The 22,273-nt window shown below is 34.8% G+C and overlaps 1 protein-coding gene across 1 annotated transcript in view; it reads right to left on the minus strand.

Annotated features, from left to right (window-relative positions):
- Positions 1-8,222: 8,222 nt before the first annotated feature.
- The window catches only part of NUP37 (nucleoporin 37kDa), a 47,185-nt gene continuing 33,134 nt past the window's right edge, over positions 8,223-22,273 (minus strand). Inside the window, exons 6-10 of the mRNA XM_012650270.1 lie at positions 18,521-18,611; positions 11,003-11,184; positions 10,442-10,492; positions 8,977-9,070; positions 8,223-8,480 (exon numbers count right to left, since the gene is read on the minus strand). Coding sequence (XP_012505724.1) covers positions 8,367-8,480; positions 8,977-9,070; positions 10,442-10,492; positions 11,003-11,184; positions 18,521-18,611 — 532 coding nt within the window. The 3' untranslated portion in view covers positions 8,223-8,366. The remainder of the gene's footprint in view (positions 8,481-8,976; positions 9,071-10,441; positions 10,493-11,002; positions 11,185-18,520; positions 18,612-22,273) is intronic.

Genomic DNA, 22,273 nt, shown 5'->3' on the forward strand with positions numbered 1-22,273 from the left:
GTATTACCAGATTTCATTTACCATCATGAATTTTGGAGGCAAATAAGTAGACTGTAATGAATACTGATTTCAAAGGGCAGAGCCTATATATGCTACATATCCATTTAATAAGAATGTTTCAATTTTTCAGTGCTTTGTTTTCATAGCAGATTACTAGAAAATTGCTGTTAATTTTATCACGGGTAAGTTCTCAGGTGGAGAAAATGATGAGAAAAGGACCTCTATTTTTCTTTTGTATTTCTCTCCGCTCTGCTTCAGGATTGAATAGAGTCATGATGGTTTATGAAAGTGAGAAAATAAAATGTCCCTTCCCTTTATCCCCTCCCCGACCCCATCCCCCAGGAGTGATACAAATTGTCTGTTGAGACTTGGTTAAGTGAAGGAATTCTAAACTAGTTACTTCGATTGTGTAAGAACTTACTGTCTTCAGGCTACCCCTTTTACTTGTTCTGGCTCTCCTAACTTTATTCAGAAAACTGAATTGTAAGCTTATGTCCTCTAGGCAGGAGACTAGATTTCTCTCTAGAAAGCTAACTACCTCAATAGACAAGACTGAAAGATATTTACAGTCAGGGAGTCCCCAATAAAACAGCAAACAGCCTAATGATTATTGTGTTTTCTTCGAGGGGGTTGGGAAAAGTTTCCACTGTCCCATTTGTTCCCACAGGATTTTTATTTATGTAGGTGACTGAGTGATGACACAGAGAAGATAATGCCATTAAAAGAATTTATTACTTACATTTCCCAAAAGAAGTCAGGACATGACATGCAAGGCTACAGTGGAAACACCAGAGTTTGGTCAGGAGACAGAAGCAGGAGCGAGGGCAAAGCCTAGGCCAGAGCTGTCATTGGAATTTCTGCTGGAAAGACAAGGCAGGGAGGGGTAAACTGTTCAGGATTGGCTAGTTTCATTAATTCTGGGGGGCTTTCAGACATAAGGGCTATTACTAGTAGTCTGATACTTGGCCCTGGGTTGATTTAGTGCAGGGGAAATATTGGCTTGATGTATGAGAGTTAGATAAGGAGGTGACTGGGAGATACGGGATCAGGATTGGTTGGATTGCATGTGAAAGGCATACTACTAAGTAGTTTACTATTAATATCTTTAAGAATTAACTAACTCTGGGGGAGACAGGCTCCTCCTGGGTTTATGAGGCCACAAATGCCAGAGCATCAAGAATACAGAAAATAAGAAAATACAGCTAATATAATTGGCCCTATGATGAATGGATGCCAAATAGATAAATACAGAATCTAAGAAAATACAGAACACTCACCTTTCAGCATTTGGACTTTCAGGTAATACTGCTGGTTTCAGCAAGTCACCTCACTGCTGAGTTTAGAGTCTCATTGATTCTATTTCTCAACAAGAGATCAGAGGGGAAGCAGTAGCTGCCTGGCTATACATGCCAGGTGGAGGACAAAAAGTGGGGTGGGGTGGCAGAGGCATCTGATCATTCCTAATCAAGACTCTCAATCAAGCCTCCTTTTTAACACAACCCCTGAAACACTGCACTCTCCTTCAGAGGAACTGTTGCCCCAAGTTCCTCAGCAGGGTGTGCTCTAGAAATTCAAGTGTCTTTTTAACTTTCCTGCATTAGATTGTAACACTCCTTGCCTGCACCACTCATGATATCTAAGACATGCTTACCTAAGATTCACTACCTTTACCTTTCTGTAACCATGGGATAGTGCCAACCTCTTTGTAATTTGTCAGAGGCCGGTTTCCATTTCCTTATATTCCCTTAAAGCTAGGACAGAGCCATGCACATGGAAGACAGTTATTATCAAGAATTTATTATAAAAGATAAATATTTATCACAGAAACTTAGAAGTAAGGAAAAATGCATAGGAGGAAAAATGTCACCCCAGTCATTTCTCTTAGGAGAAACCATTACCATTTTTATGGAGCTATGGTACTTTGTCTTGGATTCACTAAGTCAGACTTTTCCCCTTTGGTGGGTGCAGTAGAAATGGGGTAAACCTCAGATGTGAGTGTTTGCTTAGCTTTGCACACCTTTGATAGCACTCCGTCCTCTTCATAGAATCACCCTTTCCATTTATTAAAAAAAAAAAAGCAGCAAATGATGCCACTATCAGCTGCTTCTAATTAACCTCCCTGGCTGTTTCAGTAAATGACTCAGCACCTGGACTTCTTAAAGTGGTCAGGTTATTTTGAATCACAATCACATAAAATCACTTGAAACTACTCTGGAAGTTCAACATCAACATTTCTTCCTGAAGCCTGTGTCTAGAATCCAAAATGATCATGTTAGAGCTTTTGCTATTTTACCTTTTAAAAAATGATTGGGCCAGAAGTTATGAGCCAGTCAATGCAGGAGAGTGGTTCACATGTTTTCCAGTATAAGAAGCTCTTTTAATATAAAAAAATTTTGAGGAACCCAAGGTGATTGCAGCTGGACATCTAATATCCATTGAGCAACTACATATACATTGTTGAGGGAGATTTAAAATAGGAATATTAAATGAAAATGGGTGAGCTATATTGAGAAATCCATCTTAAAACACCAAAATTGCATTCAAAGAAAGTATTTCTCTCCCTTTTATTTTCCAGCCTAGGTTCTATTAGTTTCCTGTAACATTATCTTGCCTTGGAAAGTCTTGCCTCCTATATATTACATAGGAAGAAATGGTTAAAGTATTCTGGCTTTCTTCCCAACTCCAGAGCCAAACCTGGAGTCACACATAGCGGTCTCCAACCTTTTGGCATCAGGGACCAGTTTCATGGAAGACAATTTTTCCCTGGACTGGGGTTGGGGTGAGGAGGAGCTCAGGTGGTGATGCAGGTGATGGGGAGTGGCGGTAAATACAGATGAAGCTTCTGCCTGCCACTCACCACCTGCTGTGTAACCTGGTTCATAACAGACCACGGACCGGTAAGGTCTGTGGCCCAGGGATTGGGGACTGCAGACACAATAGATATCAAGATGAGAAACACACCTCTATATATCTGGAAACTTTTTTAACCTCTAAGATTTCTGAATGAGATCTCCAAAAGCCATTATCTCTGAATGGGTGTGAAGGGTTCCCTGGCAGGGTCCTTTCCCTTACTACCTGTTATAGTGTTGTGGGGGAGGAAGTGGCAGATGGCAGGACACCTGAAGCCAATGTGTTAGAAATATATGAGCAAGTTTGATTTCGTGGCTGTCTACATTATCCCAGGATCCTACAAGCTCATGGTTTCTAAGAAAAAAGAGGATTTCTATAGTGGTAATATGAATATAACTTTGAGAAACCCTTGTAATAATTTTATATTCTCCCACGTACTTGCCATCAATAGGTTGGGGAGCAATGACCCAGGGTTTTGCAAAAGTTATATACACATGTGAACACATCTTAGTTATTGGGCAGGTGGGTGGAAATATGGGGAAAGAAATAGGTCACAAACTCTGGCAGAATTCCAGAATTGGCTTGGGGTTTAATGTATTTGTGGGGTAAATCCAGGATGGGGTGAGACTTCTCAAACAGCTGTATATATGACTAGGTCCTATACTTGCTCAAAATCAAGTGTCAGGGAAATTTTATTAGGTAAATCTAATATTAGAGTTTCACAGATTTCAGGTAAGTGCTACTCACACAGATGTTCTCTTGGAACAGGCAATTTGGAGAAATGCATCATTAGCTGTTCACAACACAGCTTGAGGCACTAAGTGTCCAAATCTCAGGAGAATCAGCCCTACAGAACATTTGGCAAAGTATTTAAAATTCCAGAGAGTCCAAATCTTAATGAAAAAAAAATTTTGTAGGCTGGAAACAAAAATGAACTATTACACAATAATTACAATAAAATATATGAGTTATTCTATCTGTAATAAATAAACACCTAGCTTTCATTAGTATTAGTGGAAGAAAGAACTAGCAATTAACCAAAGAATCATTAAATTAGGAAAAGATAGTAGAAAGAAGTTCACTAAAAAGAAACTTATGTTGGTCTGATTTAAACTTAATATCAACTAATAAAGTAATTTCTTACTGTTATAGTCTCAGTAAAAATGAACCAAAATGAACTTACTTGGTTAGACACTTTCCACCTTCTTTATCACTGTGGTATGATTTATTGCTAGTTGCCTCTGGCTTAGAGGTTAATTATCTGGGACTTACTTCCTTCATACACTGTCTCAAAAATAGAGATTTCCTAAAACAGTATTAGAAAGCTCTTACTTGAGATCGTTGCAAAGATTAACCTTAATTTTGACCAGAGCCTAATCTTGTCTGGATTTGGCCCAATGATAGGACAACAGCTGTGTTTGTAAGAAAGATCAAAGTTTTGTGTTTATCATTAGAAGCAAAGATACCAGCAGCGTTTATTGTCTTTTACCACAAAGAAATAAAAACTCAACTCAATACAGCATTATAAATGCAGTTGGTAAAAATGTATATCAAAAATCTTTAAATCAAATTGCTTGCAAAGACTGAGAAACCTGGTGGCCTCTCCTTTTGGTTACCATTGTTCATGTGGACTTTGTGAGCTTACTTAAAGTGTTACAAGTCCCAGGGTAAGAGTATACTGTTAAAAATTGGCTGAAAAGGCAAATAGCTGTATAACAACGATCTAAGCTAAACAAAAATAAACTGATCCAAGGAAATTTTCAGACAAATGTCACTTGATCCTACATAAGGCAACAATTGTTTTTACTAGGGTAGTTCAAAGAACAGCTGAAAAGGCCAGAAAGTAGATGAAATGCTTTTGATTTTCCATGAAGTCCATGTCCATGCATACAAAAGAAACTGCTTGAGTTTGAGTAATGGATATATCACGTGTATTCCTTTTTCCTTTTGTGAAATGAGATTTTTAAAGCTGATATCCTAATTATTTTGTTGTGTTATTGTGTTTAGATAACAAATGGTTACCACAAATTAAAACCATGTTAATAAATAAAAGGAAAACTTCTACTTACATTTTAAAGGGCATTATTTCTTTAAACGTATAATTAGAAATGAATGTTAGCTGTTTTGAAATTCTTTTCAAACGCCTGTTAAAATAAATGTTTTTGAATTAGCAAGGTGTTGAGATTAGAGAAACAGAGTGTTCTCTCCTGTCCTTGTTACTGAGCACACAGTTTGATAAAGATATATTAGAACAGAATGCTGCTTCTGAGGACTTGACCAAAGTCTCATGAGGAATATGTGCAAATGGATCATAAGAATGATCATTTTTACTTGGCAAATTTTTTTTGGGCTCAGAGCTAAAGGCTACTACTAGTATGGTATAAAGTTGGGTTAAATTGAGTTTAACTTTTTGAGTTATAGAAAAACATGGGAGGAGCAACTACTTTTCCTCTGCTAAGAACTATTAAAATTAGTCTTGGGCACAATACTAAGAACTTCCCAATCAGCATTTCTGGGACAATGTCAGATTTTGGACAATTAGAAAAAACCAGACACAAATGTGCAAACCAGATTTCTATTTCTTCTTCACTGACATGAGATTTAAAACAGCAACAGAAACATTTCTAGGTCAGCGTCAATATGTAGTCACAAATTACCAAAGAAACAAATTGGAGTGCATGGGTGTGTGATTTTGTGTTTTGGCATGGGAAAGACACTGAAATATTCACAACATACAAGCCAAATCATAAAAATAAAATGGGACTATGATCCCATCATTTTGAAAGAGTAGGATTTAGCTCTGACATCTTGCAGATTTGTGATATCCTGATTCTTGCTTCAACAGTCCTAAATAATACAAGTTTTAGAACGTAAGTACAACTTTTTTTCCTCTCCATGATGTTGTGGTAAAGCAATTCTGAGGAAAGCTTGATTTCAACACAAGAAAAACATTCTTAGACATATTCATAAACAAATATGTAAAAACTAAAACTGGGACATACACACAGTATCAGATCTTATCAGGAATTACAAGTGATGACCAATAATTCCTCATAAGCATTTCCTCCTGTCTTAGTCTTATTTAAACACATTTCAAAGAACAAAGTTTACTAAAGAAAAAGAATATCATTATACCATTTCAAAGTAATTGAACACAATAAACTTTAACAAAATATAGGATGGAAAATGGTCCTATAGCCTATATTTAAGACCTAAGGAAGGAAAGAAAGAGGTTAGAGTTCTCAATGCTTAGGCAGAATAAAGTACATTCCACTCCTGTAACTAAGAGGTAAAGGCAACCCTCTTATTTCTTGAGAATGTCTTATTTGATGGTCACTATATTAATGCACAAATGGAACCACCATTTTCTTTCCTTTAAGGTTAACACTTCCTTCCTCTTTTTGGCATAATTGTATTTACATGACCACCATCAGTTCTCTTTTCCCAAGACAGCCTCCCCTAATAATATATAAAAGTTCTATTGGGTAATTTCATCAGACAACTTTTAAATTTTGGATAAGTCCTTACTCCAGAGAATCCATTTCCTAGATACCCAAGCCCAACATGCTCATCTCCTGAAACTCCATCCCTAAATATAACCTGCCAATTCCTACATCAATTTTTCTAAGTATAAGACAGCAATTTTCAAATATACTAGCCCAAGGGATGACTTCTTTATTTTTTTTGGATGTATCCTGAAATGACAAATTCTTATTAATATAAGAGTCGCTATTAATACTATGACTTTAGCCTATCCTGACGCTTTTAGGGATCTTTGTCCCATCACAGAGACTGTTAAAGAGAATCACATAAAAACTCTTTGCCCTTTGCTTTTTCCTTTGTAAGTTCAAAATATGCTTGTAAAGCAGTAAACAATTTATATTATTTGGTAATAATATTTCACTGTAATACATAACTGGCTTGAAAATTGCTATGCAATTTTTTCATCTATACTTTAAAGCATGTAAACAGTTGACCCCAAAACAACTACATGATTAAAAAATTTCACTTTTTTTTTTTTTTTAAACACATTGACTACCATATGAGTTGTATTTAACTCAGGCTAGTTTTGAGCCCAGGGCCTTGTGAAGCAAAACCCTGCAGTTGGTTCCTGAAAATCTTACTTGTTGATGTTCTTATTGTTACAATTAATATTGACAATTTAATTCTAAAAACTTGGATTGCATTGCATGTAACTCATGCACAGAAAACAAAAAATAACAAATTAGAAAGGATTGTTTTGTTATCATAAAACACTGTGGCACCAGGTAAGAAACTTTTTCTAATGTGGCAAGTCAATGTGTTAATTACCTGGAACATTTCCGTATCTCTTAAAGATAATTTTCTTGATTCTATAAGATAATTATGATAAGACACTTTATGAATAGAAAACTTGAGTAAAAAATATTTGCTGGTATTAATTAAACTTCTAAATCCTCAAAAATAAGAACTATACATCTATGAGATAAATCAATAATATTTACAAATCTCTGAACTCTGCAGCAGACACACACTAGGTATCTTCATTCACCTTTATTTAATTCTCATAGCATGAATTCTCTATCTCTATTTTGCAAGAGGAAAAGAAGCTTCAGAGAGGGTATTAACTAGCAGGAATGGACAGTTTGTAGAAATTTATTTAACTCTATACCTGACAAGCAGAATCATGATCTTATACTCTTGTGAATGTATCATGATGTGTCACAAAAACATGACATGGCTGTCTTACATAATGCTGGTTTTAGTGATCTTTGAGAGGGTGAACACGGTTCTATTGCCACTAGGTGCCATCTCAAAAACATTTAGGTTTCTTGGTAAGAACAGTGAAGATCCATACTAGGGGGAGGCTGTTAAAAGCATGTAGGTTATTTTTCAAGGGAAGCTTTATGCCTGGTGTTCTAAGAATGATAAAACATCTAGTCCGAAGGAATTTGCATCTAGTCTAAAGGGTTAAGTAACACAGTCATATTTTTAAGAAATTGCAAACCATTTTTTATATTAAATTCAATAATTCCTTATCATTACTGTGGAAGTTACGGCATCCCTACACATACAGACTGCTAAAAAATGTACACATACACATATATACATTCAACCTCTTCCAGAATGCCCTCAGAGATTTTCTTTCCTTTTGTAAATGTTTGTATTCCTGAGAATTAGGAAAACAGCATACACTCAAAGTGTAGAAGATAGGATACATCTTGACTAATCCTTTAATAAAATCAAAAGCATTATTTTTCGTTAGTTATTTATTCCCTGGAGCAGTGCATCTGACTCAATTACACAGTTTTATAAGATGATGAAAATATATACATATGTGTATGTATATATCTACACATACACAGAGAGAATGGATAGGAAAATAATTTTTTAAACCATCAATATTTTATTTAACAAAAGCAACAACTGAGATATTTCTTGAGTTTACAGTATATTTGATATAAAAATAAGGAATTCTCCAAAATATGTACTAAAAATACAAAGTTTATGAATCTAAACTACAGAGAAAATTTATTTTACATTTCAGTCACCCAAAATAACAGTTTGTGGTCTCCTCCAATTGCACACAGCGGGAGAGTTCGATGCCAGGAAAGGCCAGATCCAATGGCTACAGAACCAACGAGGATGGGCTGTAATAAAGTGTGTAAAGAATTAAAGAAGCACAATGAATCCCCAAAATTTACAAATCACTTTCAAAAATAAGAAATGCACTGATAAAATTATCTTTGCTTATAGCAGAAACAACAGAGGTGAAATATATATTACTTATTTGTAGCAGGCTGGAATAAAGAATACAATCCTTCTGTGAATAACTTCTACAGCCCAGACCCAAACTTTTTTACAGTCCATACCAACCAAGCAATCAAAATTAAATTAATATATTTAAAGAAAGGAGCAAATATAAAAGCAATAGAAGAAATAAGAAGCTTCTTACATGAATATTGGCAAAAAAAAAAAAAAATCTGTGGCCACTAGTGATTTAAATATAAAAAAAAAGGCTTCTCTTTCAGTTTAAGCAGATAACAGACATAAATATCTTTAGTTACAAATTTGGGGGTTATGGATGGAAAAGTAAAAAACACAAACTAAGAAAAATACATATGCAACAAAACATTTCTACATTACCTGAGGGTGTCCTAAATGATGGATTTGAAACTGGCTTGCCATTTTGCCAGGATAACCAGTGGTTGCAAACAAGTTTTCATTAATTGTGGACCACCTAAGAAATAAGAAAGCATAAAAATGAGTATAGGATCCTACTGATAACTACAAGCTTTTCTGAAACAGGCTATTTATTTTTGCACAAAAGCAATAATTTTAATAATTCTGAATTTGTTAACATGGCTTTACAATTAGACTGGGAATTCCAGGTTAGTTAGCTGTAAGTATTTTCTTACTCTGTGAATATTTATTAAGTGCTTATTGTGTGTGTCACTTCATTAAGTTTCAAAGTTACACAAGGTTAACAAAGTCTCTTTCTTATAACCAAAGGCCTAACTGTGTGGTAGGAGACAAAAACAAGGCATCAGACAGATAAAATAGCCATTCTGCCCTTTTATGCAAGCTATGTGAACCACTACTTTGTTCAGGACACAGTATGTCCAACCCCAGAAGATGAGACACAGTTGGTTTAAGGCAGTCATAGCAATCCTTAATAAAAGGAAAGTGTGCCTTCCTCTCCTCTTACTTTAGACAATGGAGCATGAGACTATAACTCTGGTATAGATGGAACTCTGGTAGCCATCTTATGACTGTGAAGCAACAAGCCCATGGCCTTGCCTTTGAGAATGGCAGAGGGAAAGGATGAGAAGGGTCTGAGCTTTTGATGACATTGATGGGCTGTGAAATGAGCCCTGAGACTGCCTCCTCCAAGCTTCTTGAGTAACACAGATCACTGATTTTAAAATGTATATCTTTCACATCTCTGAAGTGAGGATGCATCTTATAACCTATGGCATTCTTGTATTTAGTTGAATATATTTTATTCTTAATAATGACATTCCCAAGTCCTATAATTCTATTGGGTATATTTTAGATTTGATGAAATATAAAATAAATATTTCATGAGTTTTAGTCTCTGTTATTTGGTTTTGCTGCTACTTAAAGCAGAAAGCAGCTAATAACTATACTATACAATGGAATACTATGAAAAATGAATGAAAAGCAAGGTAGACATATATGTTAATTAAAGTGAAAAAAGCATGTCATAGATATATGCTATCTAGCATGTTTTCACTTAAAGCACAGGTTTATATGCATGAACATGGGTTCAACTACATTTACATTTTTATTAGCAAAGAACAATAAGGAAGCATAATATACTCCAAATTGTTAGAATAGTACTGATGGAGTGGCAATAAGTTGTTTTGTGTGTTATAACATTTTTGAAAGAAAACATTTGGAAAACAAATCAATCCCTTGCCTAGACTAAAAGAAAAAAGCAGACTTTGTTGGGAAAGCAAAATAACCACTGATAAAATAATCAGGGAAAAAAATCCATTGCAACGGAGAGGACTGGGAAAGTATTTCAATGGTGGCATAGCAAAAAGACAAAAATCCAATTACAACTCCAACAAAAATGGTATACTACCTGAATAGGCAGGCTCGATCCATGTGAACAGGTCTCTTTTCTTGAGGATAACTAAAAGATAGTATTTTGCATTCTATGAATTATGTGTTAGACTCAAGTAGAAGAACTTAAATTAAGGTTTACAAGGTATTTTCTTTTTAAAGTACAGAATGCCCAATGTACTTAAACTGTAACAAAATTCCAAGTAAGCACTCAGTTAAAATAGATGAAATATGATAAAGACATGACTTAGAACAGGGCATCATCATTCCACAGGGTAGGTGTTTTTCTTCTTTTCCAACATAAGTAAACACATTGCTCAGATCAAAGATTTCCTCCTCTGCATTGTCCTTTCTGGGTTACTCTGAAAGTAAATCTGCAAACCATGATTATGTTATGTAAAAGCCCATAGATCTGGCACATAGCTCTGATATGTAAAAACCCGTAACTCTGGCCCTTCTATAGGATAGATTTGTTTTCACTCTACAGTGTGGCCCAGGTATAAAAGGATGGCCCAGTGGGTCATTTAGCAATAGTAACTGATTTTTTTGTAAGCCACAGACAAATATATTAAGGAAGTACCTGGACCGAGTAATATCCCAAATTAACCAATCATTTCCTGCAACAGCTCCAACTTTGAAGGTGTTTTTTAAGCACCAATGTGCTGACATTAACGGCATCTGTTCTGATTCAAGAGACAAAATAGCCTGTTGAGCCAAAAGATTGTAAAACCGGATTGTTCCATTCTTCTCTGCAACCATTAGCTGTAAGATAGGAAAATAAAGGAAACTCAACCACTTATCTCACTAGCTAAATCTGAGCAGTAAGCAGAGATTCAATATTACACAGTGAAATATAAACATTTTCATATACACGTTGAACAACTTTAATCTGAAAATCTGAAATCTGAAATGCTCCAAAATTTGAAACTTTTTGATGAGCACTGACATGATACCACAAGTGAAGAAAGAATTCGACATGTAAGTATTTAACATAAACTTTGTTTCATGCACAAAATTATTAAACATATTCTATAAAACTATCTTCAGGCCATGTATATAATGTATATAAAACATAAATGAATTTGGCTTTTAGACTTGGGTCCTATCCCCAAGATATTTCATTATGTATATGCACATATTCCCAAATACAAAACAATCGAAAATCTGAAATACTTCTGGCCCTAAGCATTTCAGATAAGGGATATTCAACCTATATTACAAATGGAAGATGAAATGTAAAGGAAATAAGAGGTGGCTATTTAAAAATCTCATATTTATCAAATATAAGAAACCTTAGAAAAAATTGACAAAAGAAAGACTCAAGAAGGTTAGATACAATTTTAAATGATGATGTATAGTCATTAGGAAGAAGAGATCTAAAAACTCATTCTGAAAAAAGTTACCTTTAAGTTATGTTAGTTACGTTGTCTAGAACTGCAGTCCCCAACCCCTGGACTGGTGGTCCGTGGCCTGTTAGGAATCAGGCTGCACAGCAGGAGGTGCACAGAGGGTGAGCCAGTGAAGCTTCGTATGTATTTACAGCTGCTCCCCATTGCTCACATCACCGCATAAGCTCCACCTCCTGTCAGATCAGCAGCGGCATTAGATTCTCAGAAGAGCGTTAAACCCTACTGTAAACTGTGCATGTGAGGGATCTAGATTGCGTGCACCTTATGAGAATCTAATGCCTGATGATCTGAGGTGGTGATGCTAGCACTAAGGAGTGGCTGCAAATACAGATTATCATCAGCAGAGAGGTTTGACTGCACAATAAATGTAATGCGCTTGAATCATCCCAAAATCATAATGCCCCCCCCAACCCAATCCGCGGAAAAATTGTCTTCCATGAAACCCGTCCCTGGTGCCAAAAAGGTTGGGGACAGCTGGTCTAGAAAGGATAGTTAAGTATGTATCTCTCAACAGAGATAGAGTTATGTGTTACACATCCTTAGGCAATTTGTTTGCAGAAGAGAAGGCAGCTTGGTATAATTAAAGAGCACAGACAGGCCTGGGTAGCAAGGATGCTTCTTCCATTTAAAAGCTGAATGACTCTGCCATGTGACTAGCAGTTTCTTCATTTCCAAAATGGATATGTGAGGATAATAATAGCTATAGACTTGTTGTGATGATTAAATGAGTAATGTACATAAAGTACCCAATACAATGCTTGACACATAGTAGCTGCTCACTCAAGAAGTAGTAGTTACTATTTCTTCAATATTTCCTTTATTCCAAGATAATATAGATTTAAGATGCTCGACAAGTTTGTTTTTAATCTACCTATGAAATACTTTCTCAAATGCACAAATTAATTATAAGATAAATTCCCATTTTACAAAATAATAAAATGTGAAAAAAACTTGTTTTTTTGACTCAAGGAAGTATGATATTAGGATACCCATTTGTGGTAGAAAAGATAAAGAGATTGCTATGGATATCTAAGTGCATGAGTAGCTGATGCCCAATACTCTGAAAAATTCTCTACCTCTTCTGTAAATTCTTACTTTTTAAGAATGTTCTTTTAATTCTGGTTATATTAACTTAAAAATATTCCTGAAGGTATAAAGTAGCAGTGGTAGACTGGCAACAATGTGGGACTTGGCATCAAAAATCCTGGAATTTATCACTTAATCTGTTGAGTGACTTGGAGTCTGCCTTTTTCTTATCTGTAAAATGGGGGATAATTGTATCAGATTCAAAAGTTACTATATGGCTAAAATGTGATTATACTTTAGGAAAGTATTTTTGTAAAAAGTACTTTTATAAAACATAAAAATATTGTTACTATTTCTAACAGGTCATCTCTGGCTTAGGGTTTTTAGACATCATTCTATTACTCATCTAAGAGTCTTTTATTGAGCATCTATATATATAATATACAAATTATATTATACATACATATATAGTCAATTCTCATTATTAATGGTAGTTAGGTATTATAAAGTTACTGTGAACAATGAATTAGTGGATATTGAACCACTGTTCCTAGGGGAAATACAAAGTTAGGTTCCTGGCAGCCTCTGGTCACATTTTTGATGACTGATCAATATATAACTTTAAAAAATTGTGCTTCTGTTTAAAGGCACCATATTTAATATATATATATTCATTAACATAGACCTCACAACCAAAAGCACTATACCGCATGCCTGAACAAAACTTATCTAACACATATATTTTCTTCCTAAGGCATATCACAGCCTTCTCACCCTTAGGAATACTAGACGGCACTTCACTACTATGCTTGGGGGCCATTAAAATCACCAGCAAAATCACCAACAAAAAGCACAAAAATGTGAAAAACATGGCACTAAATAGACCATAAGAAGGACACTTATTTACAGTATGAGATGTAAAACAAGAAGCCAGAGTGTTATCTTGTTTGACCTTAGCTGGGAATGCCCACAGTAGGTGACTCAAATTTTTTGTTGCTCTGTGCATGTCTGTGACTAAGAAAGTGCTGTGAGTTTTGATTTTGGAGTTATAAATAAATTTTAGGTGATTCACAAATACCAAATCTGTGAATAATGAGGATTGACTATAAACATATACATGCAAAACATTATGTTAATTCCGACAGAAGTCAAAGATTAAAAGACATAATTGTTGATTTCAAGAAACTTTCCATCTAGAAAAGAGAATTATGAAAAAATCTGGCAATAATTTACGGAAAAATACTCTGGAGTTCAAAAAGGAATGATTTCAGAATATAGGTAATCTTTGGAATTATGGTATTCTTAATAGAACAGGTGAAATTCAAAATTGTTCTTTAGGAACAGGTAAATGTTTAAATATTACTACTACTACCTCTACTAACAATACCTGCAATGAGATCAATGACATATACACAACAAAAACAGTACAGCACTGAAGTAAAAGCTTTACATGCCCTGTTTTATTTATTCCTCAAAACTACTATGCAAGGAAATTACTATCATTAATCCCATTTTACAGATGAGGAAATTGAGGCTTAGAGTGATTAAAGTAACTTATTCAAAGTCTCACTCCTGGCTCATGATGAAGCCTGGACTTTGGCCCAGGTCTAATTATAGAGCACATGTATTTCTTCCTATAAGGCTAGACTGCTGAAGGCTGGTGAGTGGTTTGGTGTGCTATAGTCTGGGGTGGGGAAGGATCAGAAATGGGAAGAGACCAAGGAAGACTTACCAGGACCTAGTAAAAATATTTGGGATTTTTAGTCTGACTCTAAAAATCTTGAGGATTTCAGGAATAACTTATGGACTATGGAAGGGCCAAGTCTATCTGAGCCCAGGTCCTAAGGTAGGAGTGGCAGTAAGGCACGGTGGGTAAGTATGTAGCCTCTATAACCAGATTGCCTGGGTGGGTCCCAGCTCTGCCTTCAGGAGCTATGTGATCTTGGGCAAATTACTTACCTTTCTGTGCTTTGGGTTCTCGTCACTAAAACGAGGCTAGTATCAGTATCTATTTCATAGGACGATTGGGAGGATGGCACGAGTTAATATATATAAAGCACTTAGAACTGTTTTGGCACAGAGTAGGCACTCAAAAAAGCATTAGCCATGTTCATAGGTTGAAGTTAGATTGCAAAGTCAGTTCTAACAAAATTTTTTCGTTGTTATTTACCGCTTCTAAAATTGTGCTCAATTATTTTTGGGTGAAAGAGCAGATCGGGTAAAAAAGTTAAATAAGTTTGGGAATTGCTGAATCTAAAAATGTTACAGGGGGAATTTTTCCTTTAGGACTTCTCAGAACAGTCGACAGTAATAAGTGCTGAATTTTCAAGGAGGGAATACCTTAACTAGCATAGAACACTGTAATACTTGCAGCAGACTGAGTTCAAATCTGTAACTATGTGACTGTGGGCAAATTACTTAACCTTCTGGTGTTTCAGTTCTCTCATCTACAAAATGGGCAGAATAATGCTACTGACCTCAGAGTGTTTTGTGAGGATTCAATGAGAGAATACATATAATGTACTCAGAACAGTTCTCGGCAAATAGAAAAGCATTCAACAAATGCTGGTTGTTAAACCTCATTTCATTTAGTTGCTCTCTAATCTCTTTACTCTTAGGGTCAGATTTTGAGATGTCCTCAGTCCCACTTCTTTGATCCTGACACATCCTAAACCCTTGGTTCTGTTATTACTACACACTGAAATCCTAGCTCTTATTGAGGCTTACTAGACTTGAGAGCTTAGTTTCTAGAGGTCTCCTGACTTTTGTATCTTTTACTGTTAAATGCTAGCATTTGTTTTATGCTTTCCAGATTATATGGCTCTTTTGTGTAGATTATATTTCTTGGGATTTCCATAAGAATTTTCTCCCTTCCTTCTCTAGCTGCTTCATTTTTATTAAGATCAAGCAGAAGAGAACAAAAATTCTAGGCTTGATCTGATACGGCAGACCACTGAGAACTACAAGATCGTTCTAGTTGTAATAATGGTATCAGCACTGAGAAGCAGCTAAAACTGATTGTTTACTATGTACTTCTTAAAGGACTTTACAATTGTTAATTGTATCTTCATACAATTGTTAATTTAATCTTCATAAGTGTCTATTTTGTAAGATGAGGACGTGAAGGTAGTGAGTGAGGGAGTTTAAGTAACTTGCCAGAGATCACACAGCTAGTAAGAGGTGAAACTGGGATCTGACTCTAGGCAATTATTAATAACTCAAACGTCTATATTGGTAACCACCTCTCTGTGCCACTTTTCTGTATTTTGGGTTTCTGAGTTTAGTAGTGACATGATGAAACTGGTATTTTAAGAATATTAGTCTAGTAGGCAAGAAGGATCAAAGAGTGGAAGAGGCAAAGACTTTAGAAAGAAGCTAGGTGTTCTGTGAGAACAGAAAGGGGAAGAATGTATCTTAATGAAGAGAAGAATGACTAGAGTTAGTGACAGTGAAGGAAAAATTAAGAGACTTGGAATAGTTTGTGTTTAAAGGAAAGAAGGAATTACTTTCATTTCTTCTTTTTTTTTGGTGGGGGTCAGGGTCTCGCTTTGTCACCCAGGCTGGAGTGCAGTGACACAATCATAGCTCACTGCTCCACCATGCCCAGCTCATGGAAAGAAGAAATTTAGAAATGATTTTAGGATTGTGAGTTTATGTGATTTACGATAAGGACTTCCAGACATTCTGAAGTCATGAAAACTTTATAAAAAGGGGGATAGGTTGGAATTTTAATGATATATAGGAGAAAAATAGAAATTAAGTCAAAGCGTTAAAAAAAGGGATTTGAAATAATAGCAACAAATTAAGCATTTGATACAAGTTTCAGGATAGAGGTTGTAAAAATGTTTTCATTTTTCATCTAGGTCAGTTTTTAAAAAGCAGTTTATTGTAGTTATATGTGGGGATTTTAACATTTTGGTAGAATGTGTTGTTATAGTTCAAGTAGACTCACTGATCTAGAGAAGAAATGTAGGCATAAAACAAAATTTAGGACCTCAATTTAGAAATAATACCTGCAAGTTTAATATAAATAAATTAGAACATTTTACTCATGCACATATACAGAGTATAATTCTACTGATGAAAGACCCAATAGGCCTGAAACAAATTTCCACAAAATCTCAGGTTCACAGAACACACTTACATAGAGTCTGGGGATTATCTCCTCCGTAAAAGCTGTGAGAAGATTTGATTAATCCTTTTTTATGTCATCATTCTACTTAGTAGATTTTTTTATTCTAAAACTTATTATTTGTGTTGCTGTATTTACATGCTTTTCTTCCTTATAAGGCAGTATATAACTTAAGGGCAGGGGCCTTATTTATTCTTCTTAACCTCTGTTACAATAAAGGGTACAGTGTAGGTGAGAATTAACCCTTGAAGAAATTCGCAAATATGTGGTGAAAGAAAAGTTGGCAGACTAAAAATAAAAAGGGAAGATACACACAAAGTTGCTCAAGAGGACTAGGATAATGAAGCTTTTAAATCAAGCGAGCAGAGTTTCAAGAAGGAAAAGGCCACTGGATGTTGAAAATATTACTGGTACCTTCTGAGAAAGTAGTGGAGACTGAATGAGATTACAGAGTTAGAACAAGGGCTAGGGAAAGAGGGATTGGAGTTAAAAGGTATAGGTAATGGATTCAAACATTTAGAAATAAAAGGTATGAAGAAGACAGTTTAAAATTTAAAGGAGAGGTGGAAGAATGTAATTGCTGAGAGCAAGAACTGTGGTGCCAGGCTGCTTGGGTTCAAATGCCAATTCTTCTACCTACTAGCTGTGTGACCTTGGGTAACTTAATTAACTTCTCTGAGCTTTGGTTTCCTTATCTGTAAAATGGAGATGATCACAATATCTATCTCAGAAGGTTGCCATGAAGACTAAATGAGCTAATACATGTGAAATGCTGACAATGGGACTGGCATAAATAAGCACTATGTGTTTTTGCTATGATTAATCAAACTTAACTTTTTGTACAAACTTGGGGACAGAATAGAGTCAACAGAGAAAAAGTATGAAGACATTAGAGCGCTGTGAAAGAAGGGTGCCCTAAAGAACTGGCATGAGCTCCAGAGAACAGCTGAAGCATTAACTTTAAGAAAGATGAATGTGGTAACTTCTCAGATTCTAGGGAAAGATAAAATAAATACAGTGATGTTCAAGACAAGAAACCTGCAAATGAGAGAACTCTTGTTGAAAGACTCCTATCTTCCCAATGAAGTAAGAATTAAGGGCAATTGATGATAAAACCTTATAGTGTTTTTTTGGAATTAATATTTTATAAAGCTCCACCTTCAATAGGAATTGAACACTACTACAGCTAAGACAAATTTATACATTATGGCTCACAAGTGTGGATGTAACTTTCTTTTTAAACTGCATACTGCTACTAGATTGAGCATAACACTTTAGACTGTAGTCTATCAGAGGTCAGGAAAAGTATACTCTGAATAAATGCCATTTATGGATGATGACTGTCAAATAAAAACTTTAACAATTATAGAGAAATGTTTAAAGTACAGATTTCTAGACTAATTGAAATGCATTTATAACAATTAGTATCTCTGAGGTGGAAAGTCATTGATTTTTCTCCTCTATGTGTGTATGTATTATATCTGAATATATCTTTTTAGTTTGATAAAATAAAGCTATTATAAATAATAACCTTAAAAGTTTCCTCAGGATGCCAGCACACACTCATGCCAGGGGAATGAAGAACAAAATGAGCTGTCTGCACTCCTTCCAAGTTCCAAATCCTAATAAAAGAATAGGAGTATAATGTTAAATATTCTTGATATATCACTACTAAAAACATGAAATTTCCATGAATTTATTCAAAGCTATTAACTACAGATTATAAGACAGACATTTTTACTTAATGTATATTTTTTAAAGACAATTATAACACTGATTTTAGAAAATGTGAAAGTAGTATGGAGAATTTAAGTTTTACCATACTCGATCATGGAAAAAAAGAGTAACACATTTTCTCTCTAACTAATCTAACATAGCAACGCTGTCACACAGTAATCAAATTAAATTATTTATATTTCTAGGTCACTAATCAGATTGCATTCCTACTTCAATGGTCATTTCAATTAATAATAATTCCTGCCAAGAGTGCTTATAAACACACACACACACACATACACACACACACACGAACAGTGCCCCCATTTTCAAAATAACATATAAAGAAGCTAATATGAAGTGATGTAAATTTAGTGACGTAGCCCTTTTCCATATTTATTATTCCTTCTACCTTTGGATTTCCCTCCCAGTGGCTTCTTCCTATTCATACCTTTTCTGATTTGGCTTACTTCTCCAGTTTTCTCTCCCAAACGTGGGCATGACTACCAGATTAAAGGTGGGTTGAAAGAACAGGCACTTGGTTCTTCTTCCTCTTGCTCTCCACAATAGTCACAAATCCGCAGTAACAAGGACCAGGTTACTCACTGACATGGCTCTCCATCTCAATTGCTTCCTCAGCCCCAAAGGGGGATCAAGACTCAGAAATCTCAGTCTTGGCACTTTTCTGTGAGAATTGCTATCCCCCACCCAGACTGCTTGTTTTCAGTTCATTTTTCACACTCAGCCACTGCTATATTGTACTGGCACCGAGTGTGTGGCACAGAGTTAGCACAGCAAGAGACAGAAGTCAGTGGGTGGTTGGCGAAGTGCCCACAGAATTATGGTCCTTAAGAATTGAACACATTCATTAGAATGCCTTGAACTTTTTCTTCTAGGCTTTATAGTTCATAACTCATTAGGGACCAAAAAAAAAATTTCAAGAAACTTCAGAAATATATTTTCAATGTCTAGGAAAATTTATTTCAAAGAAAGTAGACATTTATTGGACAATGCTACTGTTTTGTGCCAAACCACATTACTTCAAATATTTTTCTTCTTTGTAGAAATTACAGTGTCCCCATACCTTGAAACATCATAGTTACATATAAACTAACACAACTGTTTTTCAAAATGATTATCTATTTGATCAAATAATTTAGAAGCATACTCTTTTTTCCTGCCAAATCAATACATTTCATCTATATTTACTATACAAGGAGACAACTATAATTTAATTAAAAAGGGGATCACATTTACCAGGAGTTTATGCAATTGTGTTTCACTCCCTACATTGAATGAGATTATTAATTATGGCAACTGAATCCTTTTTCTCTATTGATTTTTACATGATAAAGTGCTGGGCTAGCATTTACTTTACCACTATTGAAATAATGGGAATTTGTCTTGAAAATTCGATGAGTTCCATGAGAGGATGGTTTAAAATCTCCACTCTTTTGATCTTATTTTAGTGTGTATTTGATTTTTGTTGGCTATTATGTAAAATGAGTGAATATAATATATACCAGAATATTTTCATTATTTTTTTCCTTTCAAATGATGGAGACAAAAGAGGTGGGACCGATGGATAAGGGTATTATATAAAGAAAGGTCAATTAATGAAGTGTAATTACATCTAATTTTTAAACAGTATTTTATCCTGAATAGAACCTGACATTTTTTTAAAAAACTGATTTAAAAAGGAGGTTGATACAGATTACTTTTCAAGGGACTAGGATAAAATGATTTATGGTTTATAATTATATGCTTATTCAATAATTCTCAGTGGTTGCATAATCCAAGGATCAAGTATGCAAATAAAACAAATTGGGCTGAAATGAGTTATCCTAACTAAATTAGCTACAGATGGTACAATTTAAGTTGTTAAGTCTTACTTCCCTTTTTGATAGATTCCATAATTAAGTCCTTCTCGAATCCTTTTGTGGAGCTCAACTCACTTTTTTGTGTTTTTACTAGATGGCTCATCTAGTTAATAATAGTTACATCAGATAAAGTCACATTTATTTTTTGATAAATTTTTTTGAAGTATACCATACATAATAAAAGTACGCATATCTCAAATGCACAATTCAGAGAGAATAAACTCAGAGAACAGCACCCAAATCAAGAAACAAGAGTATTTCCAAAACTCCAGAAGTCATCTTGTGCTCCCTTCCTGTCATATTTCCTTGCTCTCTCACAAAAGGTACCCACTGTCCTGACTTCTAACACCATAGCTACTTGTGCCTGTTTTTGAACATCAAAAAGTGATGTTCATTTTCATATGTTATGTATCTTCTTGGCCTGGCTGTTTTTACTCATCGTTAGGTTTTGTGAGATATACCAACATTGCTGCATGTTGTAATTTGTTCATTCTCATTGCCTTATTTAGTATTCCATTAATTAAGTACACTGTAACATATTTATTCATTTTACTGCTGACAGATATTCAGGTTGTTTCCAATTTTTGATCATTACCAATAATGCTGCTATAAATCTTCTTGCACATGTCTTTTAGTGAATATAGATACCCACATATTATTCCATTTCCCCATTATATAATACATACACACACCCATCCACCTCTATCTACTGGGTATGTACCTAGGCATGGACTTGCTGGATCACAGCTTACAAATACGTTCAACTTTAGCATGTAGGTAATGTTAGACAGTTTTCCAAATTGGCTGCACCTCATATTTCCTTTTCTCCTCTCATATTTCTTTTTAATTACCAATGGAGAAAGCTAAAACTTTCTCTTAACTTTCTGACAAAGACAATCTTAAAACAATCATCTGAATGGCAAAAGATCCAGCTTTTCAGATGGTCTTACTTTGTGAGGTAGACTTCCCAAATCACCTCTTTTTCTTGCATTTTGTTATTTTCATATATCTATGTATGGATTAATTTGTATAAGTTTTAAAATGTAGTAAAAACAATGTACAGTAGCTCTCTGATCCTCTGACAGATTCTTCCTTTTTCCCTCTGTAGAACTGACAAGAATGAGAAGATTATTTCCTGATATGCTCACATGTGCATTTGTAGTATGTTTACCAAGAGGAAACATGGGCTCTTTGTATGTGATGTAAACCCAAGTATTAATTGCATATTTAATATTATATAAACTGACAAAATATGAATGTGAAAGAGCTATTTCAATGAAGCTAAGTTGATGGCAACTAACTAAAGGTAAGTTTCTAAAAGAAAAAAAAGCTCTTAAATTAGGTATGTGTGACCATTATAAAAGATTAAACAATAAAAATCATAAAAACCTACATATATTCTGAATTAAGGCTGCTTTAGACTGCTGTTTTCCTTGCAGACAATGTATTATGGTTGTGGTTCATGTACAGAAAGAGGTCCAATGCCAATCAATGGACTCATAACTTAAGGAAAAAAGCCTTGTCCTAAAATTAAGATTGGCAAATGATTTTTCATATATATGTTGTATATTAAAATAAGGTAGGTGTTTATAATAAAGAAAATTACCTAAAAGTCAATTGCAACCACAAAAGCATACTTTTCTGTGCATTGTAGAAAAAGAAAAGTTTTCAGGTCACAGTCTTTGTAA

This window comes from Propithecus coquereli, unplaced genomic scaffold (assembly GCF_000956105.1).
Source record: "Propithecus coquereli isolate 6110/MARCELLA unplaced genomic scaffold, Pcoq_1.0 Scaffold316, whole genome shotgun sequence".
Classification (NCBI taxonomy): domain Eukaryota; kingdom Metazoa; phylum Chordata; class Mammalia; order Primates; family Indriidae; genus Propithecus; species Propithecus coquereli.